A 26,170-nucleotide genomic window follows, 5' to 3' on the forward strand; every position below is an offset into this window, starting at 1 on the left:
AAGTGACGGAGGCATGGATTTTTTTTGCAGAACAGGACTATAACATCGTTCATATACTTGTGAACTAAAAGTCCGAGGTATATTATAATTTAGATAGACTTGGTCCACCGATTTCTCAGTTATTTCTTAGATTTCGTAGCAGAATTATAACACTACAGATTATTTCACCCTATAATCTTTTATTTCACAATAAAGAAAAATACATTAAATATATACCGTCACACCGCATTGTGATAGTTTTAATCCTGGATATTATGCTATACTCTTTATAATTTAAATTAAGAAAAGTATATATTTGTATTATTTTGAATTGATAAAAATATTTTGGGAAAAATATGAAAAAAACAAGAAAGCAGATGAAAAGCATGCTTCGAATCGTTCTGGTTTCAATTCACTTTTGAATGTTTCATAGGAAATTCGAAACTAAATGATAGAATGAGTTTTATACCTTTTTAAGCTACACCTTTAATTAGAAGCTATTCAACAGGGGCATTTAACCGATCGTTAATCTTATACACACTCACTCGTGTACTTGTCAGACAACTACATTGTATATACGCTATAGACCATTCTAAATATAGTAACAGGCATATGTATGACATATATACGTGAAGGCTGGTCGAAATTGATTTGTTAGTCGCATGTGTGTATACGTATTTACCTTGGAAACTGTACATTTTCCCACCCCGGGAAGTTGTTGTAATGTGACATGCTACGTTGGGTGAAGGGTAAGGTATCGATTTATATTTCAAAATTATATTTATCTTTCATATTTAACAGAATGTAGTGTTTTATGTTCGATCCAACTGATCGTTATAAGCCAAAGGGCTCGTCCTTCTGTTACTTCGGCCAGTGGTCACTTATAGTCTAGATCTGTCCATCCGGTCATGATGACCATGACATTGGATGACCACAAGGCAGTAATTAATTTGTGACATCAGACATAAATGTAATGTTATGTTTCACGTTCCTTTCTATATATATTGTGAAAGACACTGAATACTGCACATAAGTAGTCATGCATTCTTTTGATGTACTTGTACAAGACAATTCAGCTTTAAAGTTATTGCACTTTTCGTCCAAATACATATCCTACAACTACTGTATGGAACATGTATAATTTGTACATGTTGGATCTATGTATATACATGTACCTTATGTATTTATATGAGTCAATTTGTATCAATAATTAGAATGTACATGTATATTACATTCTGAACTCATCGGAGTTTCTCTGAAATAATATACATTTTGTATGTACAATTCCCGAGGAGTTACGGATGGTACATTTAATATTGGTTTCATGTATGATATACAATACAAATGTAACTATTTCATATAATGTCGATGTCGATAGCCAAATGAACACCCAGAACACAGCTGGTTTTGTTAATCAATTCAATGTGTGACCGGTATCCTTTCACGTGTACTAGTACTGTATACTTAAATATTACCAAACGATCTCTATTACAAAATCACTATTGTCACCAAAATGAAAGTTTTTAATTATCAAAAGATATTTTTTAAACCATAGAATTATACCTGCCCGTGAATTAGTTAATAGTTTTGGTGAGTTTTATTTTCAAGATAATTTAATCGCAAATTGAATGTACATTTTCATGAAACGATGAGGATTGTCTTTGTTATTGATAATGCCCCCCTCCTATACAATCTTTGAAACCACAGGGACTTGTGTTAGAAACTTAGGAATCAGACATGTCGCAGATCCAAAAATTACCAAGCCAAATTTTAATGATGTTATTAATATTATTTTAGGACTGGTGGCTAATCTAGTTATGATATAAACATTTTACATTATATTATATCCACATATGTGCACATGTACGTGTACACGCATGTATACAGCCCCACAAGGACAAGTAGTGACAGTAGTACATACATGAATGTCTACTTGTTTGTCTATGAGATCGATAATCCAATGAAAGGGTTAAATGGCCGAGTTTTACCTTTCAGCGAGGAATCTAAATGTACACAGATGTACATTACATGTATACATGTAGGTGTATATGTTTTAATTACTATGGTTAGATATAGACAGAACTTTGACTTTGTAAGAAATTGACGATTTATCAATCTACCTTGTGAAATACATGTAGCAAACATTAGCATTGTTGTCAATATTCAGTATTTCGAAATATTAACTTTGCAAAAGTTCAATATATAGGATGTTTAAATAGCATCTATTTCATATCCAGATTGTATGGATTTTTTTATGAGTTTTATGCGTTTTTTATCTTCAGTTTTAATTTAAACAATATTTTATTCGAGTAAGCTCTGATATAAATACATATACAAATACATTTGAAATTAGGATAATTGGAAAACAAGCTAATAACTTATACTTTAAAATTCCTTCTCTTATCTTTACAAGTAATAATTTGAGAACTTCGAGATGAGTTTCATAATATTTTGAAATTAATACAAAGACTTAAATAACCATTCAGATGTAATCACTAATCATCAAATTAAAACTTATAATCTAAATATGTGATTAGATGATATAGAGGCATTTTGATTTAGACCTTCGTGAATGTCTAAAATAGTCTATGGAAATAAAAATGGACCAAATTTACAAACTGGAATAAATTCTCAGATCCCTATGCTTTTAAGAAAACATACATCATCAGATATATATGTTATCATGAAAAATCACACTACACACTACGGATGTTGAGGACGGAAACTAAAACATTATAATATTATTTCCAGGTATCATCATGACTTAGCTGTGTGTTGGTTGTGATTTTCCGGAAATCCCCGAGAGACGCCGAAAATGACTCGGCGGGGATACACCACCGGTATCGTTGCAATATCGATTGCAATGATGATTTACCGTACAGGTAAGTTAATTATCTTCATTTGCTTTTTTCACCACTCAGGTGCAACTGCTTAAAGATATTGAATTATCATTAGCTTGTACAAAACACTAGACAATCGCAATTCTTTTATTGTATTTTCATATCTTTTATTTCTGTTTGACCGTTTTATGACGCGCCGCATCCTACTTTTACCGTCGTTATATTCATCCCTGGAATATTTCATAGCGAACTGAAGGGAGTTCAGGAGCAAAACACTGACCAATCACAGGCCTGCAAAGACTTCCTTCGGCGATTACAGATACAGCGACGCCGAACACATAAATATTATATATATAGTCAACCACAATGCACCATTTTTCAATTCTTTTGAAGTACATCAAAGAACCAAGCTACCTTCTCATGTGTTGTTGCACAAGCGCCTTCATTTTTTGCTATGAAATATTCCAGCGGCTGATGTTACGACAGTGATAGAAACCCCTGAGATATACGTACGAAATCAAGTGTGATATAAGGTACGTTATGTAGGAATAGTTCCTACATCACATATCTTCATATAAATGAAGATAAACCCTAATGAATGAAAATGTAGCGATGAACAGAAAACCCTTTTTAAACTAAGTTTTGAATATTTCCGTTTTATTTCCAGCTGCTGTCGAAACAGTAACGTTAGATAGTTATTCCTGCAACGATAAGGTCAGTATTTCTCAACAAGACACAAAAAAGAAATAAAAAAACACAAAAAACTTAATCAATATATACAGTATATACTTTTTAATGAGTTCTTTATTGAAGTATATCGAACACTATCAAAATTTTATTTGAAAATCAATCCACAATCTTGAATGATTTTATACCTTAAGACATTTTCAGACATACGATCCACTTTTAGAAACTAGTCATTATATATTATTTGAAATGTTTGCCTCTTAAAGTAATATCCTTTCTTTCAGGTCTATGATCTTGACCATGGGGATTCCATAGAAATAACATGGGAGGGTTTAAGTCTGCCGAGCTACTGTCGTCTAGGAGTTGAGGCTCCAGATACAAGTTCTTCCACCTGTATAAGCATAGAAAAATTCCGTATATACGGTTGTGTATTTCAAATTCAATTATATAAAGAGGACAGCGAATTCCCAACACATGTAAGTTTTATGAACAAAAATATTTATTCTAAGGACTTTTTTTACCTTAAAATTTCCCATAAGCATTACTGAAGTTAAGGAAAGTTTGTTAACTTTCAAAGATGTTCTTCTTAAAGTGAATAGTCGGGCAAAGAAAACCAGTCTAAATGCGTTCATTGGCCTTCCAAAAGTTCTCACATATTAATACGACGGTCAAGTTCTGCTTAGTTTCCCAGTTCTGACCATTAAAGTAAAGAAAAGTTGAAAGCATTGAAAGCGAGGCTGTGTGGAAATGTAACCACGGACATAGTGAGCCGGGAGGACGTTTTAGAATTCCCATACTTTAATTTAATTTCTTCGTACGCAGACATATTTTGACGAGAGATTTTTATTTTTCCATTTCATAAGAAATTATACTGGATACATTCACACCATTTTTACCGACTTTAGCCATCCTTGCCCGACTGTTCACTTTAACTTAAAAAGGTTTTTCTACGGAGAATTTCAAGTAAAGAAATCATCTTTCTGTTTGAACTGTCTATTTCGGAACAGAAATTAATCAGTCATTGAATATTCCTGACTGTTAATTGTAATTGAGCTAAATTAAACGACAAAGATGTGAAGTTTTGTAACTTTCTATTTGTAAAGTTGATGGTTTTAACTTGGCCTTTTACAGACATATGACTGCTCCAGTGCTGATATTGATGATGAATATTGCATTGAAGAACAGAAAATAACCTTACTTAAGTTTACATACAACCGTACGGGGTCTGTCTCCTTCCGGCCCAATGTTAGGCTAACCGTGAAAGTGGATGCCATGGAAGTTACAGCAACAGATGAAGGTAGGTCAAGTGAATATTAAGTCACCCCTGGGATTTCATTATGGACTGGTCTAGACTTTGATTTAGAAGATCCTACATGCATCGTCAGGGATAATAAAGCTAAAGTTTTGTTTTATGTTTTGGATGCAATAACTCATCCCTGATGTTTCAAAATGGACTGATCTAGTCTTTGATTTAGGAGAATATAAATCCATCGCCAGGGGTGAATAAATGTGTTAACATAACGATGGTACAGAATAAAGTAAAGCTAAAACTTGATGGAATGACAAGCATACAGCTTTGCGGAGCAAATATTTCCTACAATGTTGACAAATAAATTTTCAAATGTTTGTGATATTCGGCCCCTTTATGATGACATAACAACACCTATATCTAAAAATATAATAAGACAAAGGGATAGAGAACGATATACGTATGGAAAAAACAAAAACAAACGAACCCAAAATAAATACGACAAGATCAAAGACAGTAGATGGCAGATGCTGATAAAACTCAGGCAAATGGCCAAGATAGTTGAAATGCCCCCTCTCCCCAAACATAATGATTCCGAGTGTTATCTTAATTATATTACACAATAATTACTGAACATTAAAAAACAGGTTACCATGAGATAGAAAAAAATGATGTCAACAACTACTAGTATCATCCAAGCTCAACGAGTGACACATCCGTAAGAAATGCTTCCTTCTACAGTATGAACACATAGTAAATACAACGTAGGCTGAATAGGCCCAATACATTTTCACCTTTTCAATGATTATCACTAATATGATAAGGGATACGTGCACTCTGATTTCCCAGTTATTTCATTCCAATAAGCGGAGATCATGTGAAAATTTATGCAAATTCAATGGGTTGAAACGCAACGATAAAGAAGGGGAAAATCGGGACCGCATAAATTTATGCAAATAACAGAACTATTCGATTAACCGTTATGCGAATAGCTAGAGCTCTCTGTACATTCAGGGAAGCTGTCTTTAAAGGACATTTTCTGTTAATAGGTTGATAAGAAAAACCAAAACTAGTACGACTAAACAAAACTATACGTCCGTTGGCGTAAAATTTAACGATATTTTTTGTCGTATTTGCTTTAGACACGGTCATTTTGAATCGCGATGATTGCACACCATATTGTCGAATTTGTTTTGACTAATAGTAGAACGGTGTTCAGTGGAGTAAAGCGGATATTGAAGCACGTGGTTTCCCTGCAAGGTATGCTTTTCATTCCATTGTTTTTACCGGTGAGGCTATTGTTGTGGTTTTTTCCCTGTTATGCAACCGTTTAGGTTTAAGAAATCAACCAGCCAGCAAGAAAAAAATAATAAAATAAAAACCTAACAAACATGAAAAAATGAGCGGAAAGTTTCCCGTAAAGAGCTAAAATTGTACAGACAAGTTAGTATATATCTTTTTCCAAAAAAATAATTCCATTTCAATGATCTAATTTTGAAAATAACTTTGTTTTAATAAGATTTAACATTTTTGAAGATGGTAAAAATAATTTATTTCCTTGTTGCGCATGTCCTTTATTGTTCATTTCCTTAAATAATGTTTTTATTTGTTTTTTTATCTTGAGACTTAAAACCTGCTTGCAGGCGGACACAAAACAGTGAAAAATAACTCCACAGCAATGGCCTTAGAATGTATGCTGAAATAAGCCAACGTGTTTTATTGAAATATTTTTAAACTAATACGCTTTGAAATATTCACGTTAAATCATCTCATACCATTTATCTTTTTCTACAACATGTATACCCTTTTATTTGCAGGTGGAGTGAGCTTAATATTGGAGGTTTTCATTACTGCAATAGTCATCATAGCTTTTTTCGCATTTTTCTTCCTCCATAGAAGGGATAAATGTAGACAATTCATAGACTGTTTAAAAGAAGTCGCCTGCATTCCATGTGCCTTATGTGAGGTCATATACACTAGAGGGCGTCGTGTTTGTGGCCGTGTGAGGTCATGTGACATTAACTGCATTAAAATTGACTGCAACAAGATATTTGTGTGTTGCAAGCCTCGCCCTCATGAACCGGATGTGGCGGAAACAGGAACTTCTACTATAGAAACCCAAACGGTGTCCGGATCCGGAAATAATGATCCAGGTAGGAATGCTGTTTTGTAGTTTAGAAAATTACTCCAGGAAAAGGGGAATATCATTTAAATAAAAAATTGTAAATTTAACACTATATGTACAATAAGGGGCAATTATGGCCCCAGAATGTATAGAAATTCAAACAATGTCAAATCTCACAAACACAGCTTTCCAAAAGAGTTGAGTATCGATATTTTCGCAATCAAAGATGATTTTCCACTTACAGTATTTGTAGATGGGTTAAAAGACGATATATTTAGGCCATTTCATGCATTTTTATACATTTTCTTGCAAAAATGGCTTCAAAAAGCGTAGTTTTCACATTGGCCGCAGCTTTGTCCAAACACCATTTTTTGTCAACAGAACCAACATAAAAATTTAAATCTTTATGCAAAATGTCGAATTTGGACACAAATGCGGCCAATCCGAAAAAAAGAAAATTCTATGAAATTAACGAACCAGAGATCGCAGCGGCGGTAATAATAACATAAAACGGTATCGGGCACGGCTATTATTTATCCGGAAAAAATAAATCGGAAACATATTCAGTGTGCATATATGAACTAAGAAATAATGATAATATTAGTGATTATTTTGATTAGTTTTATGACAATGTATAAAATTATTACTCCGTGCAGTAAGCGCCTTTCTCAATTTTCTGTAGCGAAAACGTTGCGATAAAAATAGTGTCCGTATTCTTTTGCCCGGATTACGGTCCCGCCTTTATAATGTACTCGGTGTTTTGACACGGCGTAACTGGCGATGTTTACGCTGATTTTCTATATACATTGTCTTCCCGGTCGTTTCAACATGGATCGTGATGTTCAATTGAAGAATCAAGTATACTCTTCTTGATATATATAGTCTATAGATTTACTACTGTATATCTCACGAGAGGTATTTTGATCATAGATGGGACCCCGTCAATGACCTGACATTTCGGTAGGCCTACGTCACTGAAAATTCGAAGCCATGTATCGTTGGTAGGCCAAGTACAGTAACGTTAACGTTCAGTTCAACATAGATCATTCCGTCATACAGTAAATCCTATTCATTGACACCATTTTCATGTATAAGCCTGTGTGTTTTAAGTGAAAAATGTTCATTTTTTAATTTTGAAAATCTGAAAAGCGATTCTACAGTTAAGCCTACTACAGAGACCGGACAGAAGTATTCGGACAAACGAGTCGTGATATATACCGCTAAATTTAGGCTAGAGTAGTGCAATACGGTAGGACACTGGACATGGGTTTAACTACTGTAGTTATTTTATCTCTATATGTTATAGATGTAGTTATATCATAAAGGCGTTATATACCTTTATATAATAAAATCTAATCTAGCAAAAAATTGTTTACATTAGAGTGCTACAGATTATTAAGGATACATATCTTCATTTTTTCAACTACAGAGTGTAATTACGAAGCATGCGTGGCAGTCGTGACGTTCTGTCCCCTGTTCCGAAGGTAGTGAGTCCGAATCGACATTTATACATATATATATTTTTTTTAATTTCTGAACCCCAACTTTTAAGGAAATTATCAACTCATCCTTTCCTAAAAAAATATATCTATTTATATATTAAAGACCAATTACCTTTCCGAAATAAAGAATTAATATTATTTCAATAACATTAATTGTGTAAGAAAATTATATTTATCGATGACCTAACACAAGGCTTCAACATTTAACAAATGCAAGCTTTCCTTCGTAATCTATTTTAACAGTGAAGTACACTTCGCTGTTTTGCTGTCTGGCGCAGTCAGGACGACGGCTAAAACATAATACGACCCGCGTTATGAAAATAGCATTAGGGTTATTTTGAATAAATTGGTCAGAATGTGTTGCCAATTGAAGTATTAACAGAACGCTAATAACTTTTGCAAATCTACAAACTTATCAATCTCGTTTTACTTTCCAATTTTAAGAATAAAGAGCCCTTTCGGAAAGGTAGCGGGCCTTTTAGTAATAATATGTTAGGCCTATACCTACATGTGTTATTTTAGTAGGCCTATAGTTCCATTTACAATTTAAAATATTATATTTAGAAATATTGAACCAGGAACATTCTTAACCTAAACCGTATGTGAATATGTTGTTCAATCTATTTTCTCCTTTATTCAAGTTGACATAATTAAAAAATAATAATAATAAGGACACCATTACCATAGTCAACATATGTACTATGTACATACTTCCCGGTAGTTATACATGTAACCATTGACTTTACTGTGATCAAATGTTAAAATGCATATACATATGCATTGTGTATGAATTTACAAATAAACTATGTTTAAATCAAAAGACTTTATGGTTGCCATGCTACCAGTATTAATACTAAATATTTGGGAATAAACCACTGCAAGGACACTGGCGTTGCTTGTCAAAAGTATTCTCTTACATTGAAAGATCATGCTTGAAAGTAAATAACATAAAAACAGCTTATTAATTGATAAGAAAGGGTAGATGTGACGTAACGTAATTCCCAGAACAGGATACAAACCTCTGGAACACATTGAAAAGGTGTAAGTCCGAAGTCACTTGCGCGGTTGAAAAATGCTTGTAAATTAAACATGACCTGTTGTACATGTATCTAAATCTATTATCTTCCATTATTGCACTTGGAAATATTTACATGAATTAAAGTATTGTCGATTTTACTTTTGTAAATAGCGAGCGTATACATGTAATACATATCGTAAAGTAGTACCGTAGTGTACATATGTAGTAGTGCCATAAGATTGTGATAATATTACGTTGTTGCTATCCTTTTGGGACTTTGATATAAAATTCAAGAAATGTGAAGACTACCCTGTTGTTTTTATTTCTACGTTACCCTCAAATAGAATTAGATGATTAAATAATGTCAGAATAATACCGACAACTGAAATACAGAAATGGAATGAACAGACGTAAAATTAGATTGATTAAATATCTTTAAAATCTCATTATTTTGTGTTTTTAGTGTCTAGAGTGTTGTTGCTATGGAGAGAAAATGGTTGCTATGGTGTAACTATGGGCTATAATATGGTTAAGTGTTATGAAACATGACATGGTTTCGATGATTTCTTATACACATCACAAAGTACTAACTTTCTTAAAGTTTCCACCTTAATCTACGCGTTAGAAATTTTTAAAAGCAATTCAAGTGTCTGTTTTTGCATCAATACTGTATGCTCGTTGCCAGGCCTGTTGCTAGGCAACAACATAACAGAATGTATTGAAAGTGTGCATTTTATAATTCCCATATATTGATGTATATATAGTATCAAAATAAAGGCAATCTCTGTTGGGGCCAAAATTGACCTTTATTGCACCTACTCCTTTAACACTATATGTTGTATAGAATCTATTTTAATATTGTAAACATAACACTACATAAAATTAAAGTTATTATATTGCAAATTGAATTACATTTAATATATGATTATTATCTTTTTAAACAATGTTATATAATTATATATTAATTAATAGTTATTATGACATATATCTTACATTAAACTGTTAGTATGAAAACATTTTTTCGTCTCCACTTTTCATTTTTGTAAATCATACTTCAGATTACGATGAAACATCGTTTGAAGAGTCTTCACATCCATCAGCAGCCCCTACTGACAATGGTTGGGCCCCGCCTCCTTATGTAGCCCCTTCTCCCGAGGTCGCTCCGCCTCCTTTTGACGAATCAGCGCCACAAGCGCCCCCTCCTTCATATTATGACGTCATCACTGGGGGCGTCAGTGTGTCCAAAGCATAGATGAATAAATCGTTTTGTATCGCATTTTGTCCTAAACATGACAAATTTATTCGTACTGTCGGTGAGTCTAAATCTCCAGGAATGACAGCCTCCAACGGCGCTATCATTTTCCAACAATAACACCATGACGTAAGACCACAATATTATGACGTCATTGCAATACTGAAATGACGCTCCAGCAACTACATTCCATGGCATTACGTAAAATGTCTTAAAACTACTGAAGGTAAATACTTTGTGCAGATGAAAAATAATAGGTTTAAAACAAATGATTTTCTCGGAACTTAGAATTTCACTATATTAGCTAATCAGACTTTGTTCTAGATCATTCTTTTCTCATGGATATGTGGTCAACTTTGACAAGATGTTATGCATTTTATACGTCAGAGCTATGGCAGAGCCACCTGTTTTTGTATCAAGATCTTTAAGTTAGACAATATGTGTATGCATTTGTATTAAAGTTTTTTTTCTTCAAAATTAGGCAGAAGCTGTTTTGTTATGTTCAATATTCCGTATTTTCATTATCTGCCCTTGTGGATAGGTTTTAATTGAGGCGTCATGTGTTTGAGTGCGTGACGTCATACTTTTCAGAGGAAACGACGTGAATTTCGCTCACAAAAATTCTGTAATATGCAACTACGGAATAGGCATCATCGGGATTTCTAAGCCTAGGAATATGTCAATGATATGAGCAATATAGTTACATTCTGGGTTCTTCTGTAATTTTTCTGATATTAAGATAAGGAATTATTTGTGTGAGAGATATTGCAAAGACAATGCATTATAAAAGCCATGAATAAAGAATTTTGTTATCTTCGACTAAAACGATTTGTATTTTGGTACACTTTATTGTCCTTTGAAACATCTTTTATTTCTAATACAAACGATGAAATTGAAATCACATTTTTTGTCTGTACTTTTCCTATGATGGACATTTGTAAATGAAAATTGTTGTCAATAGCTTTTTGTATTATCTTCCGTCCAATTTGCAAATTACGTTGATTTGATGCGATATAACAAAAATGACCTCATTTATCTTTGATATTTATATGTTTAAAAAAGGGTAATATGTATATTTAAAAAATACGAAGTAATGCGTGTTTTTCATACTTATGTGAACCAAATGAGCAATTGGCTCTAAGAAGTGACGTTATTGTGATTTTTACAAATTATTTGAAAAAAAAAAAAATAAAAAAAAATAGAGAAACAATTGATGACAATGTATTCAACAATCTGTATACGTTATAAAAATATATTATCATTTTAATCTATGACTTCTTGGTTAAATTGAGTTATGGCTTATTTGCAAATGATTGAAAATATTTAAGTTATATTTTTTATGTTATCATTATAGATAAAATAGTTCATGTTTGATAATTATGTTATATATAATGTAATATTTGAATTAAACTTAATAATAACGAAATGTGTGATAATTATTTCGTTTTATAATTGATAATGTTTGACAATCATCAAAGTAAATATATATGTTTACAAACATTCAATACTGTTAGGTTGATATTTATGATTTCAATGTTACATGATATATTCTGATATTAAATAATGTTTTGGATTTTTTATACAGTTTAATTATTTATGTGTACTTAACGTTATTTTTTTACTAAATGTGATTTAAATGTTAATATAAGTGTTTTACAACTAAATGTTTTAAAGGATGATTTCGAAAACAATATGTAGTCTAATCGAAGCATCTTGTCTTTGTATTGTTTCTTTTTATATCTACATACTGTACTGAGTTATATTACACTTCTACTTGTCTATAATGTTAAGTTTTTATCATTTTCTGCAATGTGTATAAATGTAACAGTTCACATTTACACGTTTTCGCTATAAATACGATTTGGAATATCCGCTAGATATACTGGATTGCAAGGAGAACAAAAAAAGACGAGGCATCGAGTAGTTGAGCTGCATCATATAGACATTTTGTCATACTACTTGAAGTCAAGAATCAAACGTTTAGAAAGCGTGGGACTGAGATGAAAGAGAGAATTTGTTATAATAAAGCAAATCAAGCACTGTGATTATAATCTTGATATGTCTTTTAAAATGATTATGTTTATAAATATTATTTTTTCCAAATTTGTCATGTCTTATTATTTATGAATATATAATTGATATCTACCCGGTATATAATAGATTAAAGTTTATGTATACGCTATGGGAAGGATTGTGTATTTTTGGCCCTTAACTTCGCCTAATTTCTAAAAAGAAATGATTCTCAGCGAATAAGAAATTGTACTTTAAATATTTTGTTTTATCCCCGTTAAAGTTTTAAAATAATATATTTTGATTATTGTAGCTCTGATTGCCATGATATTAAACCAAACATCCACAATATGCACATACAATGTATATGTGCAAAAAAATCTTCGCTGTCCATTTATTTTCATTGTTCTATAAAAAAACCACAATAGTTTATAGAGAATATATAGGCACTTTATTCAGGTACATCTTTAGGAGACTGCAAAATTTCTTCAAAAATATACTTCATGACAAATGAATGGAAAAAATGCATGAAAAAAGTATATGTTCATAAAACGTCAACAAATCTGCATAAAGTTTGCATATTTAGGATAGTTTTCATTTATACTTCTATCGTTAGCAATATTATGGGAAAACAGCTTTACAGTGATCAAAATGTCATTAACTACACACACTGTATTATCCTAACACAACTGAACGAAGTAGAACACGGAACAGAGATTTGATGAGAAGACCAAGTGTTACGAACTAGTAAGCATCTTCTATTTTCCTAAGTTACAAATTCGATTGAAAACCGTTGAATTACATCGGATCTACAAATAAACAAACACGTTCGAAATGCATGTCAGACTTTATAATGAGGGATTTTAACGTTAAATGATTTTGAAGGTATTTTTATCATCGAGGATCTTAAAATTGCACAGAACAATAACATTTTTAGGCCCTGTAACTCGTTTGTGGTGTTGGAAAACAACACAAATCTTTTTTTTCTCTCTCTCTCTTCAGTGATACTAAGCGACAAATGTAGCGTGGTCAATTGGTGGTAACTAGTTAGATCTCAAAATAGATCGAATTACTTGACCATGATTAAATCATTAAGATAACAGTATAAGGGCCTTTCTGTATTGTGAACATTGTGAGACACCACGCATCTACATGGTTTTCTAGCTCTCGTCAGTGATACCAAATAAGGACCAATGGCGTGGTTGAATGGCGGCAAATTACTTTAGATCTCTATAAACAGATCAAACTAATTGGCCACAATTAACGACGGTATAATAAATGGCAAGCATTGGAGAGTTTGATAAAAAGAAGGAAAATTAAAAGTAGGAAGACATAAGGTACATAAAAATAATGAAAAAATAAATATGCAATATTTCTGGATTTTATTATGAGCAAACTACATTGACACCTGAGCGCGTTTATATACTATTTCTCTGACCTTATACCGAAGAAACATTGGCGAAGACTACACCCATTGTAATCTTCCACTAATTCAGGTAATTATCAATTTGTGTGTTTTGTTGTTGTCGTTTTCTGGTTTGTAGCTGCTTTAAAGTAATATTTTGTTAGCAAGTTTTTCATAATTGTAAATGAACGCTCGTTTTACCTTTAGTTTTTTATTTAGATAAACTTCAACAACATTGCTAAAACAAAGAAGCAAACAAAAACAAAAGAAAAAAAAATCGAAAAAAAAATCATTTGTATCTAAATTGAACACTACCTCGATTAACAGCGTTGCTGGATAAGATATACTATAGTTTATCCCTAAATAGTTTGGTTGGTTTGTAAATTAGTATTAACTTTTTCTTTGAATTATGCTCCTATCTTGGAAGTAGAATCTCGAAAAGGGTTGGTAGTTGGTACAAAATGTACTCATTAAAATTGGAATAGACACCAAATCTAACGTTAGCAGTTATTAGGCGATAACTGCAATAGATAACTTGGCATCTAAACTTATGTCACAAGTTTTGAATATGCGAGCTAATTGCGGTGTTTTTTTTCATTAACTTAGCTTGAATAACAAAATTGATCCTATATTCGCACGTTTTCAATATAAAAATTGTAATTATTTTAAAACCTGCTTATTAATGAATATTTTGTTACTTTGCTTATGTACGAGTGTGCATTCTATTCCTCTTTGGTTCTATAGTACCTTGTACCTTTCACTTACATTATACGAAATAGTTAAGTAGTTAGTAGTTTTATTTGGTTGCACTTAAACTCTTTTTTATTTTTATTTATGACGAACTACTATGTTTCATTAGCTACTGTCAGCAACAGTGGACGACACGTAATTGCCTATCTTAACAATGTTCAGAAAAGATTTCATCTTCGAAATAAATAAATGATATCTCAATCCCAAAGCATTTTGTTCATTTTTGAGTATAAACATGACACTTTCTTGACTTCCATTTTACGTGAACATTAAGTACAGTACACTGTAGCAATAAATAAATCAGCATGCCCAATAATTTTACATTAATAACAATTTAATAAACTAAACGAACGGGAGATAACTGTAAAAATTCAAACTGTTGTAAAATTGTCTGTAAAAAGTAATCCCGTCTTTGCATATTACAAAGTTATCTCCCTTGCGGTTAGGTTTCCATTGTGACGTCATTATTTCTTTCTCTGAAATAAATGACGTTATGTTTGCAAACATGTGACGTCAAAATCAATATTTATCAGCAAGGGTTAATAAATTCGTGATATGCAAATACATTTTTTTTTGAAAATTACATACTGCAAACCAACATATTTTCGTGATGACCTGAATTCGCATATTCATGCAAAATGACCTTTTCACTGCGATTGAATTTCGCGATTTAGACACATAAAGTTTTATTGAACATTGTTTCGTGCATTCACTCGGGATATTTTTCCGGAGATATTTTTTCGTGGTATCTTATAGCCCGCGAAATTCGCGAAATAAAATCGTACACGAAAATTTGTTGGTTTACAGAATGCATGTGTTATGGCACTAAACAATCAATTGTTATTTATTTATGTATCACGTGATACCCGATAACGTTTGTGCGGGACTAGTATCTCCAGTGGCAATGGAACGTAACTCTTATCGTAATCTTCCCGCTGAAATGACGTTAGCGGGGGATGTCATCTTTTGACGTCATTCCATCATCAATAGAAACAATAGTCCCGCATAAACGTTATCGGGTGTGACGTAGTGCGTGAATTATTCCCATTCTTACCTCTGTTTTATTGGCGTTTTATTAATAGACGTCTGTGTTGTTTTTCAGGAGGAATAGCTGGTGTCGTCGTTACTGTCATTATATTTCTTGGTTGCGTCGGAGGATGTGGTGCAATAGTGAAGAACGGCACCAAGTGTTTATGTGAACTACTGAGAGAAATTTGCTCCCGTTTGAGTGACCTACTATCAAGATTATGTGAATGCATTGGTGGATGTGTGGGCGACGTTTCGAGTACTGCCAGGGAGCCTGCGCACGTTACAAATATAGCAGCGGCACCGGAACCGGAAACAGAAGCAGCAATTAACCTGTCACGTGGTAGCAGCATGGTTTCTCTCAGTAGGTATCTCTGATCTCACCGATTCTCTGATTAAGGATTAATTGAATATTTTTTTTTATTTTATGAAGATATAACAAAAAAAGTGTACTCGATCACAAAGCGGTTCATGATGAGAGTACACATTTTTGTGTGATATTTCCATAACATAAAAAATCTATTCAAATTAATCCTTGTAATTCAATTTACTTAAGATAATCTCTTCAATATTCAAAATTCATTTCGGGACTCTTTTGTCTATGAAATCATTACGCCGTTATCTCAGCCAATCCGTAGCGAGGTTACAAACGATAACGCTATTTTTTCCTTTATGGAATAATAGAGTAAATTCTTAAGCCATTAAAATGCTTGCTGTATAACATACACTTTTGGTTTCGTGGTTTCTAGGAACAGCGTTTGTCACATATTATAATAGTCGAAGCAGTTTTAAAATGATGAACTACTGATATTTCTGTCCACGTATTAATTCGACAGTTAGAAACCATAAAAGATAGTACCGCGAATATCTTATATAATATTTTATTGAAATAGTGACATTGTATTTACTGACAAAATTTCTTTTTTTTTATTTCATATGATAGTGTAACAATATGCTATACACATCGCATAAATAATAACTACATTGGACCCATTTAAATATTCCCTATAGAAAAGCATAACAGATGTTAAAAGAACAAAAACTGAAGTTAAGGAATTCATTCTAGTTAAGGAATGTTCGTGAATCTGGGCCCTGAATATGAAATTATTATTTGCGCTATTAATGTTAAAGTTTTATGACAGCATTGTCTTATAAGGTATTAACTAGTTTGTCATTTGTTACTTGAAAGTCTTTAAATAAGTATAATGACGTTATATATGAACGGCTTGTCCCACCTTCTGGTGACAGTGACGTCATATGTACAGTTACAATATCATAATCGAAAACAGAAAGTCAAGAATTAAGAAAAAGCTAAGAAGTAAAAGCTATTAAAGTTTTAAAGAGTGCTGATACGTTTTAATGTCGAGATAAGTAATTTGATATGCCTGATAAATTCAAACCTCGCTCTGAATTTGTCTTTACTTTACATTCTCCATTATTTTTTTATTGCAGATATCGACATGTTAGAAATTTCAGATGTGCCACTGGACCCGTCCGCTCCTCCCATGAATAACAGTTTTGCCCCGCCCCCTTACATCGCCCCGCCTCCTAGTGCGCCATCGAGTGCTGCTGCACCAGATGCTCCTCCTCCATCATATTATGACGTCGTTACAAGGAATGAATATGAACCTCCGGAGAAACACTAATGCGTTAAGGATTGAGAACTCGATAACAAGTTCATTTGTTTGGCTCGTACAAAAATATTTTAGCAAATCAAGTAGGTATTATGGGATATATGTATTTACCATAGCTTTGAAAAAGGAATGATAAAGATATTGGATATATTGCAAAGCTGCGAATGACAATCAACATTAAAAATAAACATATATGTTAAAGTAATATTTAGCTCTTACATATCATTAAAACCAGTATCTATTTTTCTGAAATGTGAAAAAGTCATGACATAATGACAAAAGACTATTACAAATATGATTTGTTTATACATTTATATGTCTTTTGTGCAATGACAGAAGCTGTATTCTGTTTAATTTATATTTCAAATTAACGTTGAGATCTATTTTATTTTATACTTGTATAAACACATTTAATTCAATTCCGTGATGTTAAAGATATTCTTTACATATGAATCACCTGTATCGGTATACGCCAAAGTGATCAACATCATCGTTGCTTTTCTGGTCTATAGGTTCCAACTGTTTCCTATATATTTCTCTAGATAATTATAATCTGTGAATTCATCATAACTGATTAATGTATTATTATATGATAATGTCATGGGTCCAGTGAAATGCCAATGCGGGTGCTGGATATTTGGTCATGTGTAATAAATGGTACTGTCGGACAAAGCAATATTTGCCGGACATTACTTTTGTATGTCTCTTATATCTTTGGTAACCATTGTCGTATCAATATCAAAGCTGGTTTTTTTCTACATTGTAAAATGATAACAACTATGTTTTTTTAATATTTGTACTTAATGTTTTAAATTGTAAGCTAATACAATGTATATAGTAGAATGTCTGAGCTTTCTGGCTTGACATACTCCTAATTGTCCATTTTTTTACATTATGGGGTTGAACTGATCATGTAACTCTCGTTTTCTATTAAAAATAAACTTGGTTCATAAATAGTATTCCTTACCTTTTAATGCAAACCAAATCACTTACGACGAACTAAAGTCACGGATATTTCTAAGTATGTTTTTGATAATGGTCGTGTTGTAATCGTCAATCATCGTGTGCAGTTTTAATATTTTTTTTAAAACAATAACTTATGGATTGCAATGTCATTCCAATCTATTTAGATTTACTTACCTTAATTATATTCCGTCAGTAACTCATGTTCCAACGCATGCACACGACTATATTGTCACACAATGTACATAGGTTATGCAGTAGGACTAACTCCAATATCGACTCGCGTAAAATGTATTATATTATTCAATCACAAAAACTCATTCGTGTTATAGTATGCTCACGTACTTAAAATATTCTCTGTGTGATTGCTGAAGATTGAAACTGCTTTCATTTGGCAGTTATGAATTGATGAATGTCACCTGGACAACGCCGATTTTTAATGAACTACCGTTGTCCTGTTAACATTCATCCTCCCATACGTATATTGATAACAAGATTTAAATTACATATCAAGAGGTTTTGCTCCTTTAATGAATAAGCATGGAACTATCGTCACAAACGAAACACAATTTCAACAATCATCTATCTTAACCGCGCCATGATAACTGTAACGTCACAAGGATAATAACTCCAAAATAAGCGACGGACATCCATGCATCCAAAAATGCTAACTGCTTTTGTTCAGGTTACATAGTGAAGTTGCAGTGACAATATATCGTGACAAAATGAATATATGAATGGAAAACTCTATATACAACCCAGAGGACGCTTTAAGTTCAAATACATAGCATCGTTATCCTGAAATATGCGACTTAAAGGTGAGAGTTTCTGATGTGTTGAAATACACTTAAGTCATCTCGGCCCAATGTTGCTTTCGATAATCAAAATATACCTTGTTTGTGTTATGTAGTAATACACCATTTGTTTACTTGTGATAATTGATGATATCGTTTTTCCTATGAAATACAATTTTTATATGATTTCAATCAAGTTGCATATTTACTGTTTTTCATTTCTGTGTTTTTATAGCTGGAAAATATTATGCAATGACTTCAATATATTTGTGAAGTATTTTATTCGATGATGTTATAATTAATGACCTAATGTGACTGTCTTTAAGAGACGGGTTTATCATTCTGGTACATTTGCCTTCTCTTGTAAATCATTGTTTCTGATGTACTTTAATTATTATTATTAACAAGATAAGTGGTTGTAATTAAAATTATTTTCGAATATTTTGAAATCAAATAATATTTGTATACCTACTGTTTTAAGTATGAAGGATATTTATGCATTTTAGATAAAGAAAACGAATGTTCATAAAACTATTGTTATCAAAACCTTACATATTACGTATAACATAACTGAATATGTTATTTGTTATCCGCCTTTTGTATCGTATTTTCTATTAATAAACTTCTGAAGGACTTTAAATATTTTCTATATTTGTGTTCATTTATTTTCAATTCAAAATTCTATTAAACTGAAAAGCAAGATTGATTTTCAATCAGACAATATTGTATGATATAAGTTGATAATGTCACGTCACGCCTTTCGCATCCTTGATGATCCAGTGGTTACTGTAACTGATGTTATATATATCCCCTCCTGGACTACGTTATGTCTTATGGTAAAACTGGAGGCAACTGAACAGGTAATTTTGCCTTTCATAAAGAGCCATATAACAGTACTCTGTGGTTGATTGTGTGACTTTGAAGTTGGGCGTTGCTCTCTGTAGTCTTCAAAGGAAATCTTTGCAAACCTGTGATTTTTTTCTCAGCTGCCTTCATCTTTTTTTTTTACTTTAGATAGTCCATGGGTAGATATAACGTCAGTAATAGTAATCCCTTGAGTATCGAGGATGCGCCTTTCGTTGCCTTTCGACTCATTACCACTCTCGTCCACAGTATCACTGACGAATTTTAGATGACGCTTTAGGAAGAAAGTTTACATTTAACATTGCATAGTTTTACATTTAACATTATATGGATATTTTCGTCAATTGTATGTGTTTGTATATACTACTTACTTACGTAGTATGGGTTTGCCATTATGCTTCAGATTAAAAGTACTACGGTATAATTGTTTTAAAATCGCGGTTGTAAAATTCGCGATTTAATATACTGCTTTAAACTTATTCGCGAGGGTTTATTTTATCAAATTGAAAGAGTCCCTCATAAGACAAGCTACAATACCATGAATTTGATAAACGTGAGATACGATTAATTTTTTTCAGGTTTCATCGCGAGGTTCTTTTAACCTGTTAAGAAAGCATTCCTTAGAAATTTCTATTGTAAAAACACATGACTTCCAAAAATGGATAGATTGTTATGTTATCGATACCATTGATATTTCCATAGGCAATGATTTAACCTCTGTACCTTTGTACTGTGCTATGACCTACATTACATCTGGTTCAAAGTAATAAAGAACTGAACTGAGTTTGACGACATATATCCTCAAAATGTTCGAGCTGTTATAACACTATAGCTATGTCCACCCATGCACTATTCCAGATCAAACCTGAAAACGGTTAATTAAAAAAAAACCAAATCTGACCAATCACATGCCTTCAGACACTTCTTTGTGAAATACCAAAGAGTGAGTTTATCTTCAAAACCATACAGTGAACCGTTATCTGATCAATCGAATTATTTAAATGTATATCGAAGAAACAAACTACCCTATATCATCATTATATATACTAGTTGTCGCATACAGAGCGGTTTAGCTATGATTTGAATCAAGAGTGAATATAACGATATTAGTTGTTAACCCTTGAGATCGAGAACGGTTTGGCGGATTAACTGCTCCCTATGACCATTTCCTTATTCTTTTTAGGATGATTCACGATGATGTTATTTAATTCAATATTCTTTTGGTATTATAATTTCTGATTTGTAATAGATCTCTCATATTACCACTTCTTTTTCTTCTTCTTCTTCTTCTTCTTCTTCTTCTTCTTCTTCTTCTTCTTCTTCTTCTTCTTCTTCTTCGTCTTTCCCTTCTTCTTCTTCTTCTTCTTCTTCTTCTTCTTCTTCTTCTTCTTCGTCTTTCCCTTCTTCTTCTTCTTCACATTTTGGAAATTATTACACGAACACAATTGTGTGCACTCATTCCTTTATTTTCTAGATCGTCAACAAAGATAATTTCTAGGGTCTGGTCTCTAATTGGTCAAAACTAAGACATTGTCTGATTTCAGTAAAAGTTGATATATTAGGCTTTGAAGGATAACAAACGCATTCGAATGTCTGTGTTACTGTTCTAACGAAATTAAGGCATTTGAATGGCTGAAACAGTCTTGATTAACCGAAATTTTTTAAAGGGTTTTGAAACATGCCGAACTCCATCTTTCGAGAGCAGAATAAGAATTCGCATAAGGAATGTCTGTGTTACTGTTCTAACGAAATTAAGGCATTTGAATGGCTGAAACAGTCTTGATTAACCGAAATTTTTTAAAGGGTTTTGAAACATGCCGAACTCCATCTTTCGAGAGCAGAATAAGAATTCGATAAGGCTTGTCTTAATTTGCTCGTATCCGAAAAGATGAGCTTCTGAGCAATTGAGGAACATTTGAAGGACGATAATACATCAACGTTAGACTACATCCATCATATCATGCGATATTATTTTTAAATGATTACAGGTGTAGTGACAATGCGCATTTTACATAGGGATCCACATAAGTGAAGGTACCCTTGCAGAACAAACATTAAATATGTTTAACACCCTTGCGTGCGATGCTGTTATGATGGGGATATCTCATAAATTCTCTGAAATATGAACTTGATCATTCGTGAAAAATATAAACTGAACCCTTTGTATTGTCACATCTGAAACCAAAACGATGTATGAAATACCATTTGCCTATATTTTGACATATTTTGAATATTGCACAATGTTCATCCTAAAAGATGATAGAGGAAAATGCGATAAGCCTATGGAAGAATGACAATATAATTATTTCGGCCATAAATATTTGGCTATTTTATCTATGGCTATGGTCTATGGGATGCATTTGTGTCAAGTTTTGAAATTCTTTCCATCAGCCACCAATACAACCGCAAATATATCAATTTTTATGGACCATGATGTGTTATTAGTGGCAATATTTGGAAAGCCTTTCCATCGGCTATCATATAAATTTTACCAGTGTATCAATGGCTATTGACTATGAGGTATATTTTGTATCAAATGTCGAATGCATTTCCAACGACGACCAAAGCTTTTTAGACTAAAATTTGTGAACACTTTAGTGGCTTATCGTAACAACATTACCTTGTATCTGTAAACTTTATGCTTAACCTATATTCTAATATCTTTTCTTCATACTTGTAAGCGTGGAAATTTTCGCGTTTGATACGTGTATTTGACCATTAGCACGTGTATTACGCTATTAACACATGTATTGTACTATTAGCATGTGTATTTCGATATAAGCAAGTGTATTTCGCTATAAGCGCGTGTATTTCGCTACTAGCACGCGCATTTCGCTATTAGCACGTGCATTTCGCTATTAGCACGTGTGTTTAGCTATTAGCATGGGTAAACATTTTGCTTTCTCATTAATTTCGCAATAATTACACGTTTTAATATTTTATAATATATATACGCGCGTACGTAATTAGCTAAAATTCCCTCTCGCATAAATTTCCACGTTTACACTATCTGTTTCATTTCAAGGTGCACATAACTTTTGTACACTCTTTTCGCTTCATTTACAGGTATTCTAGCGAGTGTACTCCCAGTTGTGGCTTATCTATGTTGCATTGGATTCTGTATTAAAGTGTGTTGTAAATATGTAACTAAACACGTGTGTCCTTCCGTAGAGAGAGTATCGACAACCATTTCTGACTACTTGTGTGGTGTATCAAACAATAGATCAAACAGTAGGTCACGTGATAATGGAAACGTTACGGAAGGCGCTCCGACAAACAGAGCGGAAGAACCATTCCTAACTACCGCAGCCGAACAAAACGGAAACATGTCCAGAGGAATAAGTCTGATTTCATTAGGTACGTAAAACTATTCATCTTAAAATTAAAGAAATATATTTATATTAATTCTTTGATTGTGTTAACAGTAATCGATATACAGTTGATATGTTTTAAAATAATCCAGATATTTCTATCATATAAATGGTGGTATTTTGTTTACATGCTATGTGAAAACACATTAATACTGTGAAGAGCAACGGGTAATGTTGAAATATCATGCGACGCCATTTTAATTGTATTTCATTTCGTTGTGTTTTCATGCCGTGTTTTTATTTTTGTAGATATTGAAGATGGGTATACAGAAGAAGCATTAGATCCTGATACGCCCTCTAACGACAACAGATTTAATCTCTTGTCTTATATTTTCCCTGCCGCCTGACTTGCCTACAACTCCGCAGATATCTGCTCCCCCAGTAGCGCCAGCTGACAATAGTGTCGCTCCGCCTCCTCATCTCTTCCCGTCCTCTAATTCACTTGTAGCTCCTCCCACAGTTTCATCTGGCAACAGTGCTGCCCCGCCTCCTTATGTGTTGCCATCCTCTGATTCGCTTGTAGCTCCTCCCACTACCCCAGCTGCCCCAGCTCCGCCCCTTTGCGTTGCCCCATTGACACCTGAGGAACCACCCCCTTCCTATTATGACGTTGTGACAATGACTTAATAGACTGGTGACTACTTCACACACAGTAGTTTGAAGTGTGCAATGACAAACATTTCAATTCGAATACATCTTATTTAATGTGGAAAATGAACTGGAATGATTTTTTTCACATTTGTAATACTGTTTTACCATAAAAATCATGGACTATATTCTATAGTGCCATAGACATTCTCGGTACCAGTTGTAAAAGCATACAGACGTTTACTTACCTCCGAGTACATAGGCATTCTGTTAACATAACAAACAAACATGTAACCATATCGTCCCGTTCACAACTTGAAATCATGGCTAATTAGGCAGCTAATGATTGTATCTATACCTCATACGGGTAATATGATAGATATCATATGTCCGGTATACAGTATTTTTGAACTTGACATTCTTTGTCGGTATGCATAGCATCTGATTGTTTGTTTCGACACGGGTTGTCTGTCGTCGTTGTTCTACTCTCCGCTAGGGTTCGCTCCGAAAATGCAAATATTATGAGTACACCTTAGCGGAGAATAATGGTACTAAGGCAGATAATCCAGTCAATCTGTAATTGAAATGAAACATCTTCCAAAAAATCAGTATTGCTTGATCGTTTTGTCATTTTTACCTTATAATTTTGGTTAAAGAAGAAAATTGATCTTAAAAATATTTTCGTATTTTTGTAGAAACAATTGATGTCGGGAAAAATCATAAATGAAGCCAATTTAATTTTGCATGTTAATTACTTCTTTAAAGTAATACGACAGCAAAAGAACAAGGTTTCTATATGCATGCTTTGGGGAAACAACAGTAAACTTCAATATATTTTTATCAATATGTATTTGGAGATACTTAGTCTAGTGCTAGGTCTCCTTGGTCCACACGTTCTATGAGCAATAATCGCAACAAAATAGGACACAAGGTTCCTAGTGGTACCAAAGCAATGGTCTTAAATACCTCACTGAAACGATACACTGCGTTTATGAAACACAAACTCAAGTGATTTTTAATCGTCTATTAAACCCTTATATAGCTATAGAAGATAATATTTCTAGTTGTCGATTTGAAACTCTTCGCATAATGGTATGCCTATACGCGGTCGAAGGATGTTTATCTGATGACGTTTAAATTTGAGCATGCATATTTCCAAGTTAGCCATGGAAACGTCTGAAGATGGTGTTATTGAGCATACGTATTTCCTATGCATCCATGGAAACGTCTAGTGACGTATTATTGAGCATGTGTATTTCCTAGGTATCAATGGAAACGTCTAGTGAGGTATTATTTAGCAAGTATATTTCCTAGGTATCTGTGGAAACGTCTAATGACGTATTATTGAGCATGCTTATTTCCTAGTTAGTCATGAACACGTCTCCTGCATCGTAGATTTTTACCTTGAAATTTTTTTTTTTAATATATCAACCAATATATTTTACATTGACTACGAGGCAATATGGAGTATTATTATCAGTATAAGCTATTTATATTTAGTTAGTCAACGGTATATAGGCCTAATTGCAATATTTTCCCATCGGTAAACCATAGTTTATTTTTTCAAAGGTCTACAAATTAAAATTTACTCATTTAGTTTTGAGATTGTTTATTTGACTTTAAACTGATTGTACTATTTTGATGATATCATTTTATTTTTATAAAAAGACAAAGTAAATGTTCATGTTGTAACGTCTAATCGATATATATATTTAATTTGTGTTGATTAACTACTGTTGTGTCTAGGTATATGTAGTAGATGGTATGAATGTTACGGATGAAAGTATATGCATGATTCTTCCACTGTATGTCATCTTCATTGTAATAAAATCGTTAAAGAATTAAACTGTTTTAATCATGAAAATAATAATAAAAAAATGAGATATTATATTGTTATTTTTTGTCTTTTATCTATTTTGTTTATTTCATTTATTTATTGTATGTCTTTTGTTCTTTTGGTATTTTTGTCATATCAAAATAATGTTATTCTCGTGAATTTTAAAGATAATACCCAATCAAATGGGGAAAAAATATTGATTTTATGAGTTATTGTATTTCTGTTACACAAACCAAAAAACAACTGAATGAAATATTGAAACAACTCCTGATCTTC

General features: G+C 32.7%; 1 protein-coding gene across 1 annotated transcript; it reads left to right on the forward strand.

Annotated features, from left to right (window-relative positions):
- Nucleotides 1-522: 522 nt before the first annotated feature.
- LOC138336551 (uncharacterized) lies at nt 523-25,929 on the forward strand. The gene is made up of 12 exons (XM_069286064.1): nt 523-728; nt 2,731-2,861; nt 3,487-3,533; nt 3,791-3,982; nt 4,638-4,803; nt 6,573-6,908; nt 10,459-10,646; nt 14,498-14,510; nt 15,920-16,207; nt 17,296-17,487; nt 23,165-23,455; nt 23,719-25,929. The coding sequence occupies exons 2-12, from the start codon at nt 2,795-2,797 to the stop codon at nt 23,814-23,816; spliced, it is 1,878 nt and encodes a 625-aa protein (XP_069142165.1). The 5' UTR covers nt 523-728; nt 2,731-2,794; the 3' UTR covers nt 23,817-25,929.
- Nucleotides 25,930-26,170: the final 241 nt, after the last annotated feature.

This window comes from Argopecten irradians, chromosome 12 (assembly GCF_041381155.1).
Source record: "Argopecten irradians isolate NY chromosome 12, Ai_NY, whole genome shotgun sequence".
Taxonomy (NCBI): Eukaryota; Metazoa; Mollusca; class Bivalvia; order Pectinida; family Pectinidae; genus Argopecten; species Argopecten irradians.

Excerpts from the sequence above, each read along its gene's own strand:
- LOC138336551 (XM_069286064.1), top strand. The coding sequence starts at position 2,795 with ATGACTCGGCGGGGATACACCACCGGTATCGTTGCAATATCGATTGCA. Across the intron at positions 2,862-3,486 it reads AATGATGATTTACCGTACAG|CTGCTGTCGAAACAGTAACG; the intron begins GTAAGTTAATTA and ends TTTTATTTCCAG. Across the intron at positions 4,804-6,572 it reads AGTTACAGCAACAGATGAAG|GTGGAGTGAGCTTAATATTG; the intron begins GTAGGTCAAGTG and ends TTTTATTTGCAG.